The sequence below is a fragment of the Mizuhopecten yessoensis genome, unplaced genomic scaffold, assembly GCF_002113885.1.
Source record: "Mizuhopecten yessoensis strain PY_sf001 unplaced genomic scaffold, ASM211388v2 scaffold8071, whole genome shotgun sequence".
In the NCBI taxonomy this organism is placed as follows: Eukaryota; Metazoa; Mollusca; class Bivalvia; order Pectinida; family Pectinidae; genus Mizuhopecten; species Mizuhopecten yessoensis.
Genome location: NW_018407364.1, coordinates 2,207,251 through 2,228,571, shown reverse-complemented (window position 1 = coordinate 2,228,571; position 21,321 = coordinate 2,207,251). Strand labels below are relative to the sequence as shown.

General features: G+C 36.1%; 1 protein-coding gene across 1 annotated transcript in view; it reads right to left on the bottom strand.

Annotated features, from left to right (window-relative positions):
• Positions 1 to 21,321, bottom strand: part of LOC110454860 (transient receptor potential cation channel subfamily M member 2-like) — a 39,779-nt gene that overhangs the window by 881 nt on the left and 17,577 nt on the right. Inside the window, exons 18-33 of the mRNA XM_021504609.1 lie at positions 20,449 to 20,589; positions 19,018 to 19,161; positions 17,972 to 18,205; positions 16,974 to 17,148; positions 15,589 to 15,648; positions 13,081 to 13,110; positions 8,555 to 8,663; positions 7,584 to 7,794; positions 5,947 to 6,095; positions 5,236 to 5,375; positions 4,400 to 4,518; positions 3,875 to 3,969; positions 2,694 to 2,897; positions 1,382 to 1,613; positions 1,072 to 1,188; positions 247 to 546 (exon numbers count right to left, since the gene is read on the bottom strand). Of these exons, the coding sequence (XP_021360284.1) occupies positions 247 to 546; positions 1,072 to 1,188; positions 1,382 to 1,613; positions 2,694 to 2,897; positions 3,875 to 3,969; positions 4,400 to 4,518; positions 5,236 to 5,375; positions 5,947 to 6,095; positions 7,584 to 7,794; positions 8,555 to 8,663; positions 13,081 to 13,110; positions 15,589 to 15,648; positions 16,974 to 17,148; positions 17,972 to 18,205; positions 19,018 to 19,161; positions 20,449 to 20,589 (2,460 nt within the window). The remainder of the gene's footprint in view (positions 1 to 246; positions 547 to 1,071; positions 1,189 to 1,381; positions 1,614 to 2,693; positions 2,898 to 3,874; positions 3,970 to 4,399; positions 4,519 to 5,235; positions 5,376 to 5,946; positions 6,096 to 7,583; positions 7,795 to 8,554; positions 8,664 to 13,080; positions 13,111 to 15,588; positions 15,649 to 16,973; positions 17,149 to 17,971; positions 18,206 to 19,017; positions 19,162 to 20,448; positions 20,590 to 21,321) is intronic.

Below are 21,321 nucleotides of genomic sequence, written 5' to 3'. Positions count from 1 at the left end.
AAAGGCGAAACTGAACCAGTGATTTTGTTTGCTCAGTTTTACTGCCAAATAAAGGCTGTTTCCCCTAGCTAAAAAGTGCCTGGTTTTTCGCAAAATGACCCAAAACTGAGGAATATATTCCTGATTTCAATACAAATAATGCTATATTTTGCCAATTCATTAAGGAACAGGCTGTTCTAAAATTTAGGTAACAAAAACACTGTGAACAGGCACTAACCACTCCATTGCATTTATAAGTGTACCCACCTCCGGAATCGTAGAATCGAATGTGTCTCCAGCATCGTAATGGAAGTTCCACACCTCAGCCTCCACCCAAGCATTGTCGGTGTTACGAGGGTCGTCCACATAGCCCTTATAGAGCAAGGATGCACTAAAGCCTGAACTGTCCCCGTCTCCATGTGTACGAAGACTGGTCCTGGAATTGGTCCGCGTCAGGAAAGGCTGGATTGAGGACATCTGAGTGGTGGCACTGGACACGGGACTGGGCAGTTGTGTGACCGGTGTCCGGACAGGGGTACTCACGTTAGCCGAAAACTGGGCAAAGTACTGTAAGTAAATTATTATCAACAGATTAGGGCTGAAAAAATAAACTTTCATCAGATATTGTAAAACACCTTTGATTTTTTAAAGTGTAATTATCAATTTTGTACAGTTGTTTAAATAGATTTTTTCGAGTAAAATCAATGTTCACGGTGTTATAATTGACTGCATAAGAAAGATTTGAGTATCTTATAATATAACAATAGAAAAACTATTAAATATCCTGAGCAAGCTATTTTTTATGTAGCCACTAGGCAATTTGTGAACGATGATTTTACTGGTTAGAGGAACAGACGAAGGAAGAGTGAGCCCTAAAATAACATTCAAAGGGGAACATTTTATATCAAAAATATAGATTCATGAACTCAAACTCATTCAATGATATCTTTGCCTCACATTGTATGAACAAAATTGACAGCGAGTCTTACACACTTAAATCACTAGTTTAGATAGGTGATTTGTTTTCTTTGATACTAATCTTAATCAACTACTCCTCAAGAATGGTGTAAACAAGTAGAAGGCGGTTGATACCTGTATCATGTCGGCCTGATCCAGGTTATTTTTGGGGTCCTGGTCCTCCATGAGAACATCCCTCATGAATGCCTGACACTGCATACTGTACGGAGAGATGTGTCCGTGTAGGGCTCCCTGTCAAAAATAGACAGCAACATTGTCACAAATACAGTCAAAACACACATTCAGCAAAACTCTGTTATCAATACATATATGCTCAAACTTCATAAAAAAGGTCTTTATATACCTGTACAGTATTGAATTGGTAAACATCATCATTCTCTGACAGTGACAGATACATGTATAGACATGGTGAAGTAAACCTTACCCCAGGAAGGCCATATGTGGATCCGGAATCCATTGTTACTTCATCACCAAGCTTTTTAATGGCAATAAATTCAAGAACACGTTTACCCTCCACATACAGGAAGCCAGTCTGTGCGTCTTCGTTATCGCTGTACTTGTGGCGCCACCTGGTACAAACTGCCTTAATAACATGGTTTGGGCCCCAGCGCCATAATAGACCACGCCCTCTCAGACCAGTTCTTCCCATTGAATTGCTATGTAAACAAGAATATCTTTGAATTATACAGTGAAAATATCATTGATGATATTTTAGTATGCCAATCAATTTTTCTTAATCCTTACGCAAACCTTTAAACTTGAACTCTATGGAATTTTAACACAGTTACTAGTGACCAAAACAAAATTATCGTTAAAATATTTGTTTAGTAAGAGGACTACATTGATCACACTTGTAAACTGTAAATGTGATAGTTTATTTATGTAAATGAAGTGCCATTGAAATATTTCCATTTGTTAATTAGAAGTGATGGTCCAGACAATAAAATATAAACAGACAAACTATGGATGGATAATGATATATTATACTACATCTTGCCAGGTCAGTTGTATTAAAAATATGTCCCCCCCCCCCCCCCCCCCCCCCCCCCCCCCCCCNATAAAAATTGTGTCGCCAAAGAATTTCATTCTTTGTTGTTATTTTAATCTTCAATCTGATAGTATATGACCGACGACTCGAAATAAAACTATTTGAAGGGAGGTAATCCAATATGGCGGACCAAAAACTTGTTCCTGCGTATATAGTGCGCACCCCCTTTTTGACATGATGATATTTACCTAAAAAAGTGTGCACTAGCTATACGCGCAAATTTACGGTATGTCTGACTAACAATCTCCAAATTGGACGAATCTCTCAATTTCCTAATACGTTGTCTAACGTATGTTTTTACTATATTGTTCTAGGATAGTCCTGTACAACAGATTCATTTTGAAACACATGATTATGTACCTGCATTCTGACCTTGACTTAAAAACAAAGGAGAGCAGTGCTTTGGAAACCCGACAAACTTACTATGGGAGATTGTCCAGTTACAGACACAGCGAATACACAAAATGGGGGGACCCAGAGTTAGGGACAATGAATAAACCAATGCTATGGAGATTGAGTTGGAAATGCAGTGTATGCACCTACTGGGGGCTGATCCAGAGTTATAGACATTGAAAGTAGAGCTAGGGACACTGGGTGAACCAACATGGGCAAGTTGTGGGGAGTTGATCAGGGGGTTCCAGTGATACGGGCACTGGACATTAATATTGAGACTGCAAGTTTCATTTACATTGGTGTTTCCATTGGGTCCAGACTGTATCGGAGTGGCTGGTTATTAAAGGAGATCCAAGACCGCCTGTCAATGGCTCGTGTGTGAGATTCCTGTCTGTAAGTCACCACTGAATTCCATTTAGGGGAGAACTTAGCCAAGGGAGGTAAGGACTCCTTCTCTTCTTCTGTCATCCTGTCTCGCTCTTCCTGTGCTTTCTTCAATCTGTCGAGACAACACAGTGTTAAATTGTTAAGGAGATGTACTATTGGGTTCAACTGAGGCCAGTATTCTACAGCAAGTAAGCAAACATATGCTACACATGTGCACATACAAATGTATACATGAACATTTATGTGCATGAAAGCAATCCTTCACAGTTATATATTCTACACAGTTGAATGTGATTATAATCAATCCACATTTGTTCACCGTGGTTAAATCTGTAAAATGAACAGAATTAGAAAAAACACAGAAAAATGTCTTATATTACAGTAGCTGGACTGTAAGGGAACCAGCTTTAACTTGTGGCAGCTGGATCAATAAACTTCACAAAACATGTACCAAATGTGTTCACAATATCAATTACACTGAGATAACTTGTATTCACACTATAATATGTTTGTTTGTGTAATTCTGCTTCAGAAAGCTTTTGCTTCTGGTTTTTGTTCTGACAAATAAGAACATTGTACAAACAAATTTATCAAAAATATACACATTTTTTTTAAACAAAATTTGCAGAAAAAAAAGCAAAACTAATATTATGATAATATTATAAAACTAATAAAAATGGAGGTTAATTTACTATCGATGTTTTTACGGTACTAACATCGATAGTAAATTAACCTCCATTTTGTCATTATGATGATACAATTTCCTATTTTCTTCAGTGTTGTTTTTGATATATGAACCGGAAAAAGAACTAACCCCTGCATTTTATACACATTATTGGAACATATATATTTTGCTGGCTAATAGAAGGGAAGGGAAAATTTCATGCAAACAAAGTCCGAAAATGATATCTGGTATGGACAGAACTTGAACACTGAACAGGGAATAACAGAAAATGAGAATTCATTGTTACAATGAATGCTTATGCATTGCACTCAAAATCATGATACTGTTTCAGGTTAAAGTAATTAAATTGTTGCTGGAAATATTTCTGAAGCATCTGGATAAATAGCTAAGGATAATTTACTCACTGAATCAGATCCTCGTCCACAAACACCATTTCGTCCTCACAGAACTGGTCCTTTGGTTTGGTGTAGATCTTAGGGTCATACACATCATAAGCTTGCTAAAACAAAGAAACACATACTTTCTTTAAATTTAAACCAGAAATGTCTCAGTCAATTAAAGACCAGAGCTGCTATCTAAAGTCTTCTCATGAATTTTTAGAAGAAATAGTTTCAAAGATCTGAACATGTATTTCTCTAAGACCTGTTATCTTAAGTTTGAACGTTGATCAATGTAATTCATTCTTACTAATTTGATAGGCCTTCATTAATCCAGCAAGCTATAAGGGCAAATATTATGACTCTAGGTTTTGTGGTTCTTAAGAAGAAGTTTTTGAAGAATATGATGATAGATGTCAGATAGATGACAAAAAAGAATGATGCCAATGTACAACGACCTCATACCTCGGTCCTCTGAACCAGGCGACTTGACAACAAATCTATAATGACTTACCTGTTACAATTTCATAGTAAATATAGCCTCATACATACCTCCCATGGAACATATTTATCAAACACAGGGAAGCGTGCTATGCGCGTGCCTGGGTAGGGTGACTGTCGGGCCGTGATATGGATGATCTGTCCTTTTGTGTTAGACACACCGAACACATCTGTACAGAAAGAATTACCATGATTTTACTTAACAAGCCAAATGATTGACCATCATTCCATGTTTTTGAAAAATCCCGATTCTTTACAACATATAACCATACTGATTGGTTAGCCATACATACAAACATGTTGTTAACATGAATGTTAAAATAAACTATTTTTAACGGCATTTTAAGTATTTTAAATGAAAATTTAGTGACTGCTTTTTAAGGAATATTCAGAAGTAACTAATCTACAACCTGGCAAACTTCAAGTACTATTATAAAAGTAGAAATCAAGAATCTACATTGAGCAATGGAAGACCTTTGGGTAAACTTAATGAGATATTTTCATTGTCAAAATTAGACCTATGAAATGAAAATTTTACAGTGAACATCTTTTCATGTTGCTAGTTCAGCAATATCAAATTCGAAGAATATAAGGATCCGTTATCAAATTGGGATGCTTTTCAAAACAACTTTTTAAATGTATTGATATTTTATCATATACATGAATTGTGTGCTTGAATCAAGAACAGACTCCAGTTTCTTAAGTCATTGCCAGGGAGACACACATTATATGTACAATTTATTAAACATTCAAGTATTGATAAATTTCTGTATTAACACTGATAAACTTATATTATCTGAATTAATTAAGCAATTTTTATCGTTTTCATTGCAGTATCAAAAATAAAGATTTGCCAACTCTATGAATCTGGAAGGAAAATAATGTACCTGTTTTGTCCAGTTTGTGGTAGATATTCTCCAGGTACATCCGACTGGATAGCATAATTTTCTCTAGCTCCACAATCCTGTTGTTCAGAAGGCGCATGTTCTTCTTCTGGAAATTCATATCCTCTTGTATAGAATTGATGCTGAAATCATCAACAAAAATGACAATTACCAATTCATAGCTAGGGAGAATTTTCATTTACATTATAATCATTTTTCAAAAAAGGTTCAACTAGAAATCAAATCTTTTCAAGTTTTTGTAGAAAAATGAAAGCTCCTTTTTTGATATTTCCGAAGAAATCTGTCATAAAAAATCCAAATTTTCATTGTCCCTCTTGACTTCATATTTTCCAAAGTTGTCAGGTTAGTTTTGTTAATAAGACAACTTACACCACTCAAATGGTGTTGTTTTACTTGAGTAAGCTCAAAGCTGCCATGGATCGTTATCTGTTAGAATGATAAACCATTTTATAAATTTGGAATGGTGGGAAAATAGTCAAAATACGACCTATTGTTTGAGGAAAATGTGTCTTGATAAAGGCACTCCATTAATAATACTTAATTCACATCCAAAACTATTTTTACCTTGAATACAATAGAGCATGGCTGACTCTCCTCCTAGCCTGATGAGCATGTGAGACATATTGAATCACCTCACAAAGTAAAATGTGAGACTAACAATGACTCTGTTCCTTTTATACCGGTGAGACTTACATCTCCGTTTGTTTGTTGACGATGGTTTGGCTCTCTTGCTCGTTATCTTGGGTGGTGATGTACTCCGAGGCACACTTCTGCCAGTAGTTATAGTCCTGGGACTGTTTAATCCTCTGTACTTTGTGGACCATCTTCTCAGTTTTCTTCCTCTGAAATCATACAAAGGCAGCATATATATATAACAGGGAGACATTTCAGTTCCAATGAAAAGCTCCATCCTATGTTTGATCCTATGATTTTATTTTTATACTTTGCTACATCCGTTTAAGCTGCCACCTATTACATGTAATAATTCATCTGCAGAGACTGTACCACTATTTTTTTTCAGGAGATTTTACATGCCTCTATTTACAACTTATGCAAGAATTGTCTGTGAAGACTGTACCACTCTTCCTTCAGGATCGAGTATACATCTAGGTTGCGTACATGTAATCCAGTCAACCAATTGAACCTGAAAGAAAACGACAGGCACAGATCTGAACCAAGGCCGACATCAGGAATATTTTGCACGTCAGTACATGTAGATTAAGGGGTCCAGACATGCCTGATCGAAACTAAAATAATTTTCTGGACACGTGAAAGAAGGACATATTATTCTGGATATAATGTTATTTATTCTCCTAAACTGTGCATATCTTAGCTCTGCTTACAGTTCAGTCCAAGTGCATTCGTTTATCGTGGAATATTTATGCGCCACCTGAACCGTTTCAAGCGGGATACACGAATACCACCGTAGACATGTACACAGGATCTACAACAGGATTAGTTCTGTTGGACTATATACTGGTAGCAAAGGCAAATGAGATACAGTATAGAATCTCTTAAAATTCTAAACATGTATCAGGGACTAATCTTTTAAAATTCTAAACATGTTTCAGGGATCAAACAGTTTGGATGGAATTAAGACCAGTGGCTCAATCACTGGACAGTGGCTCAATCACTGGACAGTGCCTCAATCACTGGACAGTGCCTTCACTGCCTCAATCACTGGACAGTGCCTCTCAATCACTGGACAGTGGCTCAATCACTGAACAGTGCCTCAATCACTGGACAGTGGCTCAATCACTGGACAGTGGCTCGATCACTGGACAGTGGCTCAATCACGGGACAGTGGCTCAATCACTGGACAGTGCCTCAATCACTGGACAGTGCCTCAATCACTGGACAACTCTGTCCATGAAGCTAACAACGGTGTTACTTACTGTAAATAAGAAATTTCTGTTTCGTAGATCAAGCAATATTTTGAAACAGGTTACTTCAAAAAAGCAATGTTATACCAGCCAACATCAAGCATTTGATCTGCTTCCTGATCAAAACAACAAACAGTACTAAAGGATAAGAAATTTGAAGGATATTAACGGACAAAGTTGATACACATCTCCAGACGATCCTTTATATCATTGGTGTATACAATGTAATTTGCCTTTTGGTATTATATGATCTCTGAATTATTGTACAACATGTGGATCCAGATTTGAAACATGGCAAAACAATGTCCAAAAGAAAGACTGAATTTGTTAAATGAGCATTCTAAAAGAAAAATTAACAAAAGCAAAAACCAGAAGATCTAGGATTTGAACTGATGATGGGAATAACTCCTTCTTTGCAACTAAATCTATTGTAGTGGTAGCATTTACCTTTGCCTGTTTCTTGAAGCAACAGCAACACAGGCAACCTTTGTGACAGCCGAAGAGCTGACTGTAGAAGAAGACAAGGACCATGGTGATGTAACTGATGAGGGTGAGGGGAGGGGGCAGACACAGTCGCTCCTCAAAGTCCACTATCAGTGCATACCGCTGAAACTTCCAAATCTGACCAGCCTCCTTATCCACTTTTGTGATTGTAAGGCTGGCAAAGAAACAAAATCGTTTACAAGATGAAAACAAAGAACCCATCATATGTATTTTGTTTAAAACATCTTAATTGCATTAACATGAAATAAAACAAGAGGCACATCCTCCGTTTATAGATATTAAATTCTGTTTGCCCAAAGATGCTCTAGTACAAGTTTGGTTAAAATCCCTTCATCGGTACAGAAGGAGAAGGATCTTTAATGTTTTCCTCTATTTCCCCTAATGGGCCCAACCCATCTGCCCCAAAGAAGGGGGTCCAAACACCTCAGTTTATACAAAATTGATTTTGTCTCTAAGCATGCTTCAGACTGTATAATCCCTCTATGCAAAATTAGGTGGAATATGAAAAAAAATTGCAAGCCTGGTAGTTTGTCATAAAAAATCTTTTAGCGCAAATACATTGATGTATATTGTTTCATTATCAATTTAATCAATTAAGAGAAACACAATAGTTTGCTCTTTAAAAGGTTGAGAATATTTCAAAACCATGTGAAAAATCACTGAAAAAAGGAAAGGAGGAGGTAAGAGGAAAATTACCCTGATGAAAGGGGGGAATTCTAGAGAGAACATTTTATGGAAATTCTCAAGTGAAAATTCCTCTAACCAGCAGTAAATTGAGTCTTGCTTAATCCCTATATTGCTTAACACTCTATTTCTAATATCAAGTATAAGAGACAATTTGTTCAGAACTGAGTGTCGATGAGATTTGTTCAGAATTGGGTGTCCATGAGATCGATTTGTGCCGGAATACTCACGCAAACATAGCAAACAGGAGTGTTACTAGTACAAGCTTACAGATGAGGAGGTACTGGATCACAATCAGGTATCCCCCTATACTTCCTACTGAGCAGGAAATAATGTGATCTGAAACATATTACAATAAAGTCAGAGGCACTGTATTACAATCGTGTAACCCTCTATACTTTCTATTGTACAAGAGGTTAAAACAAGGCTAGGGTAGAGCCAACATCATGGTATTCTATTAATATATTAAATGTGTTACAAACAGTTATCATGCTACACTAGACATTTCTCAAACTAAATCTTCAAAAAACAAGAGGCCCAATGAGCCTGAATCGGTCACCTGGTATTAATCTCACACTTGTAATCTTAAAAGTGGACTAATATACAGCTACAGGCAAAAATGTCTGTGTTCGATTAATTAGAATCTATTAAATGATTTAAACCTATGATGCCTGTGAACCTTGAAAGTCGAACAAGGACATTAAGTTGAACAGAGTTTATAGCCTTCCATCCCAGCATGCTTCTGGCCAAATATCATTACCCTGGACCTTTTGAATATTCAGAAAAAGTCATTTAAAGATTTAAACATATTTGATCCCTGTGACCTTCAATATGAGCGAAGGTCATTCATTTGAACAAACTTGGTAGCCCTTTATCCCAGCATCTACTGTAACTGGCAAAATATCATAACCCTAGGCCTCTTGGTAATTCAGAAGAAGTCGTTCAAAGGTTTTAAACATATGTCAAGGTCACTCGCTAGAACAAACTTGGTTGCCCTTTAACTAAGCATGCTACTAGCCAAATACCATCATCCTAGGCCTCTTGGTTATTGAGAATAAGTTGTTTAAAGGTTTTAAACATATTTGACCCCTATGACCTTGAAAATGGGCGAAGGTCATTTGTTTGAACAAACTTGGTAGTGCTTCATCCCAGCATGTTACTGGCCAAATATCATTATCCTAAGCCTCTTGGTTATTGAGAAGAAGTTGTTTTAAAGGTTTTAAACATATTTGACCCCTGTGACCTTAAAAATGCATGGGTGAAGGTCATTTGTTTGAACAAACCTGGTAGCCCTTCATCCCAGCATGCTCCTGGCCAACATATTTGACCCCTGTGACCTTAAAAATGGATGAAGGTCATTTGTTTTAACAAACTTGGTAGCCCTTCATCCCAGCATGTTACTGGCCAAATATCATCACCCTAGCTAGGCCTCTTGGTTATTCAGAAGTCTTTCAAAGATTTTAACATATTTGACCTCGGTGGCCTTGAAAATTGATGAAGGTCATTCATTTGAACAAACTTGGTAGCCCTTGATTCCAGCATGCTACTGGCAAAGTATCATCATCCTAGGCCTTTTGGTTACTGAAAAGTTGTTTAAAGTAAAAAGTTGACGCTGGACAGACGGACGCTGCACCATGGCATAATTATAAGCTCACTTTCCTTCGGGCAGGTGAGCTAAAAAATATTTTCTTAACATTTTCTTCAAGTTTGTAAGTATGGATTGTTCAAAAGATTCATGTAGCACAACAAATAAGTGTTTATATGCGATGCTTTGATGGCTAGTAAGGTATATACACAAAGGTGTAAAATGTGTTCGAGTTGACCACGCAAATCGATGTCGATTCGGCTACACTGTAAGCGTATGTACAATTAGTTGTTATATATGTACCAAAATGACTCAATTTGACTACACTTTGTTAAATACTTGGTCATAGATGTGAGAGTTTATATATGAGCACCCTCATCTCGATTTAGAACTGGCCCACTGCAGCGTATCCAGATGGCTTCCTTTATCTGCCGCTTGAACAGAATGCTCTCTCTGTCCAATATTTTGGTGTTATCCCAGTAAATCACATGATTTTTCTGTGTGGCATGGTCTGTGATTACCAATTTGTTGATCTGGGACTCCTACTGCTTCCTTTCAGATCGGGGGAATTTCTTTCTTTTTGGATTTCTGTCTCTTTCCTGTGTTCACCAAGGCGGGCCCCAAATTGCCATCCAGTGTCTCCAATATATGATGCGTCACAGATTTTGCATTCAATTTTTTATACCCATTCTGTGACGTTTTCTTTAAGTGTTTTATCCTTAGCGTGAACTAGGATATTACGAAGCGTCTTTTGGGTCTTTATGGCTGTTGCTATGGCATGACCACGATATTTCCTCTGGATGGTTTCTGCTTTTTTTTTTTTTTTTTTTTTTTTNATGGTGTCCTCACACAGGAGGGCTCTCATTCATTTTTCTCTGCTAATTTTATCTAAATTCAAATATTTCAACTTCATAACATTTTTTCATCAATATAACATTCAGAAATTTGATTGGGAAATAAAACATTTGTATATAGAGTATTGGACATCTACAGAACAAGAACATACTACATGTACCACATTTTACACACAGCACACACATCCAGACATGTTTACATATACATCAGTATCATAATCACTAAACATTAACAAAACACTTATACACACACATATACATACACATATACATACGTACATAACATACACTCCTACGACCTACATACGTATATACATACATGCATACACATGCACGTACATACACACTAACATCAGCAAGTATGCATGCACTTACATACGTACACATGCATGTAAATACAAACATACATGCCCATTATTGCATGTATCCATATAAGCACCAGAAAATACATATAATGTTCATGCATTCTACTAACCCGTATTGTGGTTGTTTTTGACCTAAGCTTTGGTTTTGTTCCTTCCCCTTACTTTTACACTATGATTTAAGGGACCATTCCAGATATGCACAGGTTTTCATTGCCCCAGTGTCACATATAAACACTTATTAGTTGGGCTACATGAATCTTTTCACAAAAAAACCCACTTTTTTGTGATAGCATATAACAGACTTTTTTGTGATAGCATGTAACAGACTTTTTTGTGATAGCATGTAACAGACTTTTTTGTGATAGCATATAACAGACTTTTTTTGTGATAGCATATAACAGACTTTTTTGTGATAGCATATAACAGACTTTTTTGTGATAGCACATAACAGACTTTTTTCCATTTCTTTTGCTGGCAGTTACTTATTAAACTTTAACATAGCATCCTCGATACTAGTCTTCAGATAGGTTATGCTTACTTCCGCTCTCTTTACCCCTTGAATATGTCATAGCAACACTGAAACCACATGGCAAGCTATTTGATTTGTCTCCGGTAAAAGATTAACCTGACTAATCCCTAGGCTGATAGCTTAACCCTTTCACCCCTATGTAACTTTAGTAGACTTTACCATGCATTGATCTGGAGGAGTCCATTATGGTCTACAGTGGTGAAAGGGTTAACAGCTATCCTTTGAAGATAACAGAGGAGCGACACCCGACTTCAAAAGAGTCAATTTTACTGTTATAACACCGCAAGATTCAAAGGATCAAAGTAGTCTTCTCGTCTCATCCACAAGGTGCTGCACACAAAGTCTTCGATTTTTCTATGACACATTCCAAGGGTGCGGAGAGCGAAAGTGAGCATAACTACTAGAGTATTGAGGATGAAACAAAAGTACATGATGATAAATTGATGCTGGCAAGCTATATATATATCTGTATGTATAATAATAAGCAAATTCGTGGAATTTATATCCCCCGCTTGCAGGACATATTGTAGGTAAACATTATTGAGGTTAGGTTTAAACATGTGAGTACTGTGTGTTGAGACATACAATGTAATGTATAGCTTGTAACTATAAGAAAGAAAAAAAGCCTTATACAGAAACTGCAGAAAATACTGTTTACCGTTAATCAAGGGGCCATAACTCTGCCAAATGGAGTCCTATTAAACTGGTTGTTACACTTGGCCGAGCCTTAATGCGTTGAACCCTGTTACTAAGTTTGAAGACAATCGGATGATATTTGCGAGAGTTAATGAACAGAAACGGCAGATATTGACGTTTTTCGTTATTCAAGGAGCCATATCTCCGCCAAATGGAGTACGATTGAAGTGGCTGTCAAACTTGGCCGAGTCCTTAAGGCATTAAACCCTGCTACCAAGTTTGAAGAAAATTGGTTAACATTTGTCTTAGTTATTGCATGGAAATGAAGCGTGACACATGGACAAAACCAAATTAATATCCCCATTTTCTGTGAAATTAGAAGCGGGGGAAAAAAAAGGATTAAATGTCCATGTGAAGTAAGTAATTATAGAAAGAAAAAAAAACTAACGACCGACTAAAAAACTAGCTGCTTTCACCCTTCACAGGGCTCTTCAGGTTTTTCTGTATGTATATCTACAACTGTCTACCTAATTTATCATGCTTGATTAAATATCAACCTCCTTAAAGTAAAAAAGAGCAAGATTTCAACCAAACAAAGACTGTTAATATTTGTTCAGGTTTGGTTGAAACCATAACATTGTAAGTTAACTGAATAACCAAAAAAAATAAAAATACAAATGTCGGATTTGCCATATTCAAGCAGTGTGAATTTTTTTTACCTATCTCAAATTTAATCCATAAAATGTCAGTCTACATAAGAACTCGGCTTGACTCATTCAATAATTACCTGGAAGTTCAGGTCCTGGTTGAGTCGGCTCTGAAATAAACAGTGAATGTTTTCAGGTCATTTAAACAATAATGCAATATCACATATATATATAAAATGTTACATCAGTTTCCATTTCATATGAGATTTATGAAACAAGTCTAAGAATTTTTTAATTTAGTGAGCCGCTGCCGAGCTAATATGAAAAATTCGTTACAAGTTTCATAAATTTCATATAAAATGAAAATGAGTGTAAGATCCTTTTTATCACATAATCAAGATTTGTGGCATTTCTTCGTGTGAAACGACAATTTTCATGCAACCTTGAAATGTAAAAACACGCCATTTTGACTCTAGTGACTAAGTCTGTGACGTCATGTACTTGTCCTGAGCGTGACGTCGTCACAATTGAAACAATTGAAACTTTCAAACAATCATCGGGCTGATAGGTCATATAACATGTGTTAATACACAAAAAAATATGACATGGGTATATTCACTGGATTACACAGTACATTACGTGATATATTATTATCTGTGTGAATATATTCCTGACGCAATTGTGAAAAACAAAAATCAGAAGTAAAAACATCAAGGTTACAATGGAACATAAAGTCTGATGAGAAATATATTACTTCTGACCAAGATTTCAATCTCAGCACTTAATGAATGACAAACAGTTTTTGAGAAATCTGCGAGTGATTTCATAACATTTCAACACTTTGGTTGAACTATCACTGCACATAATACATGTACTAAGATTTGATAGCCCAAATATTGAATTATTAATATGAGATATTCACTTACCAGCCAGGAACTAGTAAAACTATTGATGCTGTCATAAATAGCTATGTAAACTTACACTGTATCTATGATCTGACAGGCTACAACCAGTAAGACATATATAAGCATTGCTGTAACTAGACTTATAATTTCCTGCTAGACAATGGTGTAGACATAAAAGCATTGCTGTAACTAGACTTATAATTACCTGCTAGACAATGGTGTGTAGACATATTAGCATTGCTGCAACCAGACTTCTAATTACCTGCTAGACAATGGTGTGTAGACATATTAGCATGCTATAACCAGACTTATAATTTCCTGCTAGACAATGGTGTGTAGACATATTAGCATTGCTGTAACCAGACTTCTAATTACCTGATAGACAATGGTGTGTAGACATATTAGCATTGCTTTAACCAGACTTATAATTTCCTGCTAGACAATGGTGTGTAGACATATTAGCATTGCTGTAACCAGACTTATAATAACCTGCTAGACAATGGTGTGTAGACATACTAGCAATGCTGTAACCAGACTTATAATTACCTGCTAGACAATGGTGAATAGACATACTAGCATTGCTATAAACAGACTTATAATTACCTGCTAGACAATGGTGAATAGACATAATAGCATTGCTGTTACCAGACTTATAATTACCTGCTAGACAATGGTGGGTAGACATATTAGCATTGCTATAACCAGACTCCTAATTACCTGCTAGACAATTGTGTGTAGGCATATCAGCATTGCTGTTACCAGACTCCTAATAACCTGCTAGACAATGGTGTGTAGACATATAAGCATTGCTGTAACCAGACTCCTAATAACCTGCTAGAGAACGGTGTGTAGACATATTAGCATTGCTGTAACCAGACTCCTAATTCCCTGGTAGACAATGGTGTGTAAACATATTAGCATTGCTGTAACCAGACTCCTAATTACCTGCTAGACAATTGTGTGTAGACATATCAGCATTGCTGTTACCAGACTCCTAATAACCTGCTAGACAATGGTGTGTAAACATATTAGCATTGCTGTAACCAGACTCCTAATTACCTGCTAGACAATGGTGTGTAGACATATTAGCATTGCTGTAACCAGACTCCTAATAACCTGTTAGACAATGGTGTGTAAACATATTAGCATTGCTGTAACCAGACTCCTAATTACCTGCTAGACAATGGTGTGTAGACATATTAGCATTGCTGTTACCAGACTCCTAATAACCTGCTAGACAATGGTGTGTAGACATATTAGCATTGCTGTTACTAGACTCCTAATTACCTGCTAGACAATGGTGTGTAGAGATATTAACATTGCTGTTAGCAGACTCCTAATTACCTGCTAGACAATGGTGTGTAGACATATTAGCGTTGCGGTAACCAGACTTATAATAACCTGTTAGACAATGGTGTGTAGACATACTAGCATTGCTATAACCAGACTTATAATTACCTGCTAGACAATGGAGTGTAGACATATTAGCGTTGCTGTAACCAGACTTATAATAACCTGTTAGACAATGGGGTGTAGACATACTAGCATTGCTATAAACAGACTTATAATTACCTGCTAGACAATGGTGTGTAGACATATTAGCGTTGCTGTAACCAGACTTATAATAACCTGTTAGACAATGGTGTGTAGACATACTAGCATTGCTATAAACAGACTTATAATTACCTGCTAGACAATGGTGTGTAGACATATTAGCATTGCTGTAACCAGACTTATAATTACCTGCTAGACAATGGTGTGTAGACATATTAGCATCATTGTAGGCATTACAGGCAGGAGTTCCTGAATATAGAAGATAGATTTTATTTCATTTACTGTAAATTTACAAAATTCATTGGAACAACATTCTAAGGATTTGATCACTTTTCAAATGAAATGTAACTACTTTTTTTCGATTAAATTGTAAGCCAAAATCTGACTTTACTCATTCACCCCTGAAATTTCATAATGAACTTAATACCAACTCTTTGAATTGGAAGAGTTAAATATCCCCACTCATCCATATATGTGTATACCATATTTAAACATCATGGGAACAGTATTGCTCTATAGAAACATACATTTATGAAGTACTATAGTTATTGTCACCAACAAGTTTAAAAGAATTGGTATTGGAATATTGGATACTTAAGGATTAACTTGAATGTATTTTTCATGTTATGGAGATATAACACAAAAAAACGGAGTGTACTCAAAATAAACCGTGAAGTGGTTTATGATGAGAGTACACTCCGGTTTTTTGTGTTATAGCTCCATAACATAAAAAATATATTCAAGTCAATCCTTATAATTTAATCTACTATACACAATCCCTGAAGAAATCCACTTTTATTGATGGACTCTTTTCTCTTAGAAATCATTACGCCGCTGTATCAGCTAATCAAAAGCGACGTCATTTTTTTACGTTATGGGCTGATAACACAAATTTGTAAGCCAATGAAAATGCTTGTTACAAAAAAGATTAAATTATATATACACAACTCAGTGTGAAAGTCAAAAACGTTTCTAGAAAATCAGATGAAAAATCAGGAACTAGTTGTCAGGAAAATGTTGTGCCTTTTGACAGATGAACAGATGGACAGACGGACAGATGGACAGACAAGCTGTTCCTGTACCAACCTCCAAAATACAACCCCACATGTATCTAAAGCAAGCAGGCATTATAGACCATCAATGACAGGCACAATGTACTTTTATGAAAAGAAAGGCTCAAATACTGTCACACATTTCATTTATTAGAATCTAAAACATTGGTTACTATACATTCCTCAACTCATCTACGTAATTTACATGGATTAAAAAGTCCTGTAGACATATATCATGTCCCATGCATGTCAGTATGTGAACACAATACGTACACTAACTAATTAGCACTAGGATTCATTATCACTCATCAAAAACAAGCAAATGAATTATCACATTATTAGATGAGCATTGTACACTGATATCTACTGCTTTACCCCAGACAAACTATTCGCTTTAAATAGAATCTCAAAACATAATATTTTAATTTGTCATTAAGTAATTACGCTTTTCTAATTATTTGTTTTCAATGACTGTAAGAAATTACTTGTCAGAATTAAAAAATTAAATTTAAGATAATTTACCATCCAGGTCATCAATCTTGGTGAGAAACATGGCAAAGAGTGGACGAGTGAGGACCTTCTTGATGAGATCGTAGCCGAGTGGGTAGTTAGGGTAGAGGACGGCCTGGATAGTCACCCCACCAGATATGAGGAAGATCAGAAACATACGTATAAATGCCACAAAGTCATGTTTCACCTGCAAAACAACAAAACTAGGATGTGCAATCCAACACATATGCAATGACAAAGATATTAATAACAAAACCTTAAATAAATCCCCTTTCATGTACAATTAACACTGCTATTTTTGTAGACAGTTTTCAGTTAAACATACTCAGTGTTTGTGTCATGTAAGTAATGATAATCTAGCTCTGTTTCTACTTATAGACAACCACCTAAAAAGGAAATGTTCTACATATGTGATTGAGATTAAGAGTTCAAAATTTATCTTTTACCTTGAGTGCAAGATTAAGCTTAAGATACAATAAAAGGGGGGAATAAATTGTAAATGGGAATTCAATAATTTTTTATACGTAGTGCAACAAAGATTGAAAAACAGAAAAGAAAATGTGAAAACGGGGTATTAATTACTCGAGACACGTGAAAGAAATATTATCCAGTTACGGGAAATTCAGCATTACAATATTAGTCTTTCTGTAAAAAAAAAAAATAATACAGACAATAGAAAAGCTTGTATACAAGGATACGTAAAATACAAAAAGGCGGTTCACAGACAAAACAGTCTGTGAATTCTTCATGAAACACAAGCAAGCAAACTTCAAAAAATAACTTAAACGCTTATAGTACAACCCCTCATTAGAACCTCATCTACATCAGCAACATATCGACATTACCATTCAAATCTTCCTATCTCGACACTGTCATCAGGCAGAGAAAACCTTATATAATAAGATATGCATTTTTTGTAAGAACCATCTAAGAATGAAGAGTTAGATTCCAAAACATGGGCCCCATATACAATGTACATGCAGACGTACTGCTAACCAACTCTTACTTACCATACGAGTCATCCGTACTAACATTGGCCCCAGGGTGGGGCTGATAGGCATGTAGGTACCCAATAGCCGGTAGAAGAAGTAGATAAGTCCCACACTCAGTACAGTCTTGGCTGCGTTGATGTTAGCATACACCAACCAGTGGGGTATGATACGCAGGAAAAGGTAAAAGATGAGGAAGATCAGGATGAAGGTAATCTCTGCACACTGGCTGAACAACGAAACTGTTTTGTATTTCTGTAAATTATAAAAATCATAAAGAGGATAAGATATATCTTTTTAACTGACTACTTATTTAAGTATGTTCTGAAATGCAAGTTTCTAACAGTTGCACTGTGAAAGTTCAATATATAAGAAATATACATTGTAATACCATATAGGTGAGACTAATTCCATTTATATCAAACAAGTTATCTACTTATCAAAGTTATGAAACAAGTTATCTACTTATCAAAGTTATGAAACAAGTTATCTTCTTATCAAAGTATCTGAACCAAAGCTCCTGCCATTAACTCATTCACCCCTAAAGACACATTTGAAAACTTCCAATTCAAAGGTTGGAATAGTTCATTATGAAACGTCAGGGGTGAATGAGTTAAGGTAAGATGTTTTCAATATTTGTCTAAAAATGACGTGGTAATAACATCACAGATGTATTAAGCTGTAAAGTATAGCCTTGTGGTAGATTGTATCCCACCTTTACAAGTGTTTGAAGTGCGGTGAGGTAGGATCAGCAATGAGGCTAATTTCCCAACATTTCCTTATAGAATGAAGTAAAAATGACATCTGCCCTATCCTTATCACTAAAAAACAATTGTTTTATACATTTGATGTGCCTGTGATTTGAACAAGGCACAATGATAAACCTCAGTGGACCTATGGATTTAGTTTTTAAGTCAAAGATAGCTGAAATTAAAGTGTTTGATGTTCATTTGACAATTTCTTGCCATGGGACACAAATTTGACACCAATAGTTATTAAAACAAAAAAATAAACTTCACAATGATGTTTTATTGTACAAAGTACCTAGCGAGATAGAGATTTCCTACCTGATGTTTTACATACGTCCTCCTGACCAGCTCTGTGAGAATGACTGCCGTCCACAGCCACACTATCAGGTCAAGCGTCAGGTTACCACAGGTGGGCCATAGTACAGCCAAACAGAACAACCCCAGGTACACAAAATACAGGGCCTGAAGACGCAGAGATTCAGAAAGATTTTTACTGCATTAGAATGCATATAACGATAATAAAATTGAGACAGACACTCACTAACATCTAGTCCAAGCAAATAAGTCCCTTTTTTTCACTTAACCTGGAAAAATGCAACAACCTTTTTGACAAAATGTATTTTGTACCTCCAAACACATAAAATAAGTCTTGAGAAATACCCACTGTGAAAATAACTTAATACTGATTAGATATTAAGCAGTGACCCCACAATTACAGACTTCCTTGATTACTGACCTACATTATAATATTTCTCTCTCAGACTGACTTATGATTGGTTGACAGTGCTCAACATCCTTGTTCCAGTTATTACATAGACTAGGTGTTACCCTCAATGAATAATCAACGAAACAACTCAATTTAGTATAAAGGTTGATTATTAGGAGAAATTAACACATAACATAGTACTTCTAAGGCCACACCAGGACTGATCCTATCTGACCAGTTCACACCGATATAAACATTAAAGGCAGCCCAGGGAATGGTCAGCAGTAATAAAATACTGTTATTGCTTCAGCCACATCCGGACACTGGCGTAACTCAAGTAACTCATATGATGAGGGGTGCTGTGTTTTGGGAAGCACTGACTCCCGACCTTATATTAGGTGGTCAGATGAACACTGACCACATGTTTGACCTTGGGTGGTCGAACTCCCTATTAACACTAGGCAAGTAAGATCTTTTGGTACTGCCTACATTGTAAGCTTAGTTTTAACCAGAATAAGGGGACCTTAAGCCTCATCAATCAATCAATTAATCAGTCAAATACCTTTTGGCCTGCCCAGTTCTCACGTTCCATTCATATCAGGAGCCAGATTCAATCTAATCCCTAATGTAGAATTCCATTTTTAAACATCCTCTTTTCATTTTTTGTACCAGGCTATAGCTACTACTGCATATTTCTTGGACTTTTTGTTTGCTACCAGAGCTAAACTCAACTTTTTTCCAAACCACCGACTTTACCCTTGTTTATATATAGAAAAATATTTGCCATAGCATGTTAAATTTGATTGAACACAGGTATTCTAAAATACAAATAACTTTTGAATATTGCTTAATTAGGCAATTGAGACAAACGGACAGATTTACTAGATGTTATATTATTTATCATACAAATATATTTGTTGGATGAAATCAACTAGGAAACATTTCAATTTACTTTTTATTAGTAAAATATTCGTCAATGAAACATTCAACTAAATTCTACAACAGTTAGACACGTTTTGTTTCTGGTTTAAGACCCAACCTACCTGGGTAAGCCAGAATTTGGTGATAGGTGCTGACCAAAGAAGCTGGATCCGCCGCCATAGGGCCAAGTGTCGCTTCTTGTTAGACTTCATTGCACTCTTTATCCTTACCTTAACACTCTTCAGGCTCTTGGCCTTCCTCATCTGGAACGAAAAAAGTTCAAATAGCAAACCAATATCACAGGACAAACTTGGATACTTGTCCAGAAGCAGAGATTGTGTAGAGTTCAAGGTTACGGAAACCATTTCTTACTCCATACTTATCATGTCGTAAGACGCTGATGATTGTAGTTGTACTTTTAGACCTCCCCCAAGGGTTAGACACTATAACTGTCTTTGCTTGGTAGTCCACAGGACTAGTTGAAATGATTATTTACTAGTCCTTCGTCAATGTAACTAGTCCCAAGATTTCCTGATAAGGAAACATCGCAATCTACAGCACAAAACATACACAAGTTATCGACTGTAGGGAAATTAAAATAACTACTGCCATAAAAATATCATGAAGTGTTATTATTTTAAGCAGTTTTCTAAATTTTAACAAGAGTACCGCGGGGCGGAACAATATACGCCCGTCGAATGCCATATAGTGTTGATTGTTACTGAAATGAACAAAGGGCAATAACTTTTGCAAATATCGTTGAATTAAAATTCTTTTAAGAGGGACACAACTCATATCGTGTTTATAATGTATACCAAGTTTCAAAGAGATCCGTTGAAAAATGTAGGAGGAGATTGACGGACAAAAATCAAAAACTGAAATAAACAAAAGGCAATAACTTTTGCAAAAATTGTCGAATCAAAGTTCTTTTCAAGGAAACACAACAACATATCATGATTATTTAGCCTAGTAAGTTTTAAAGAAATCCGTCACAA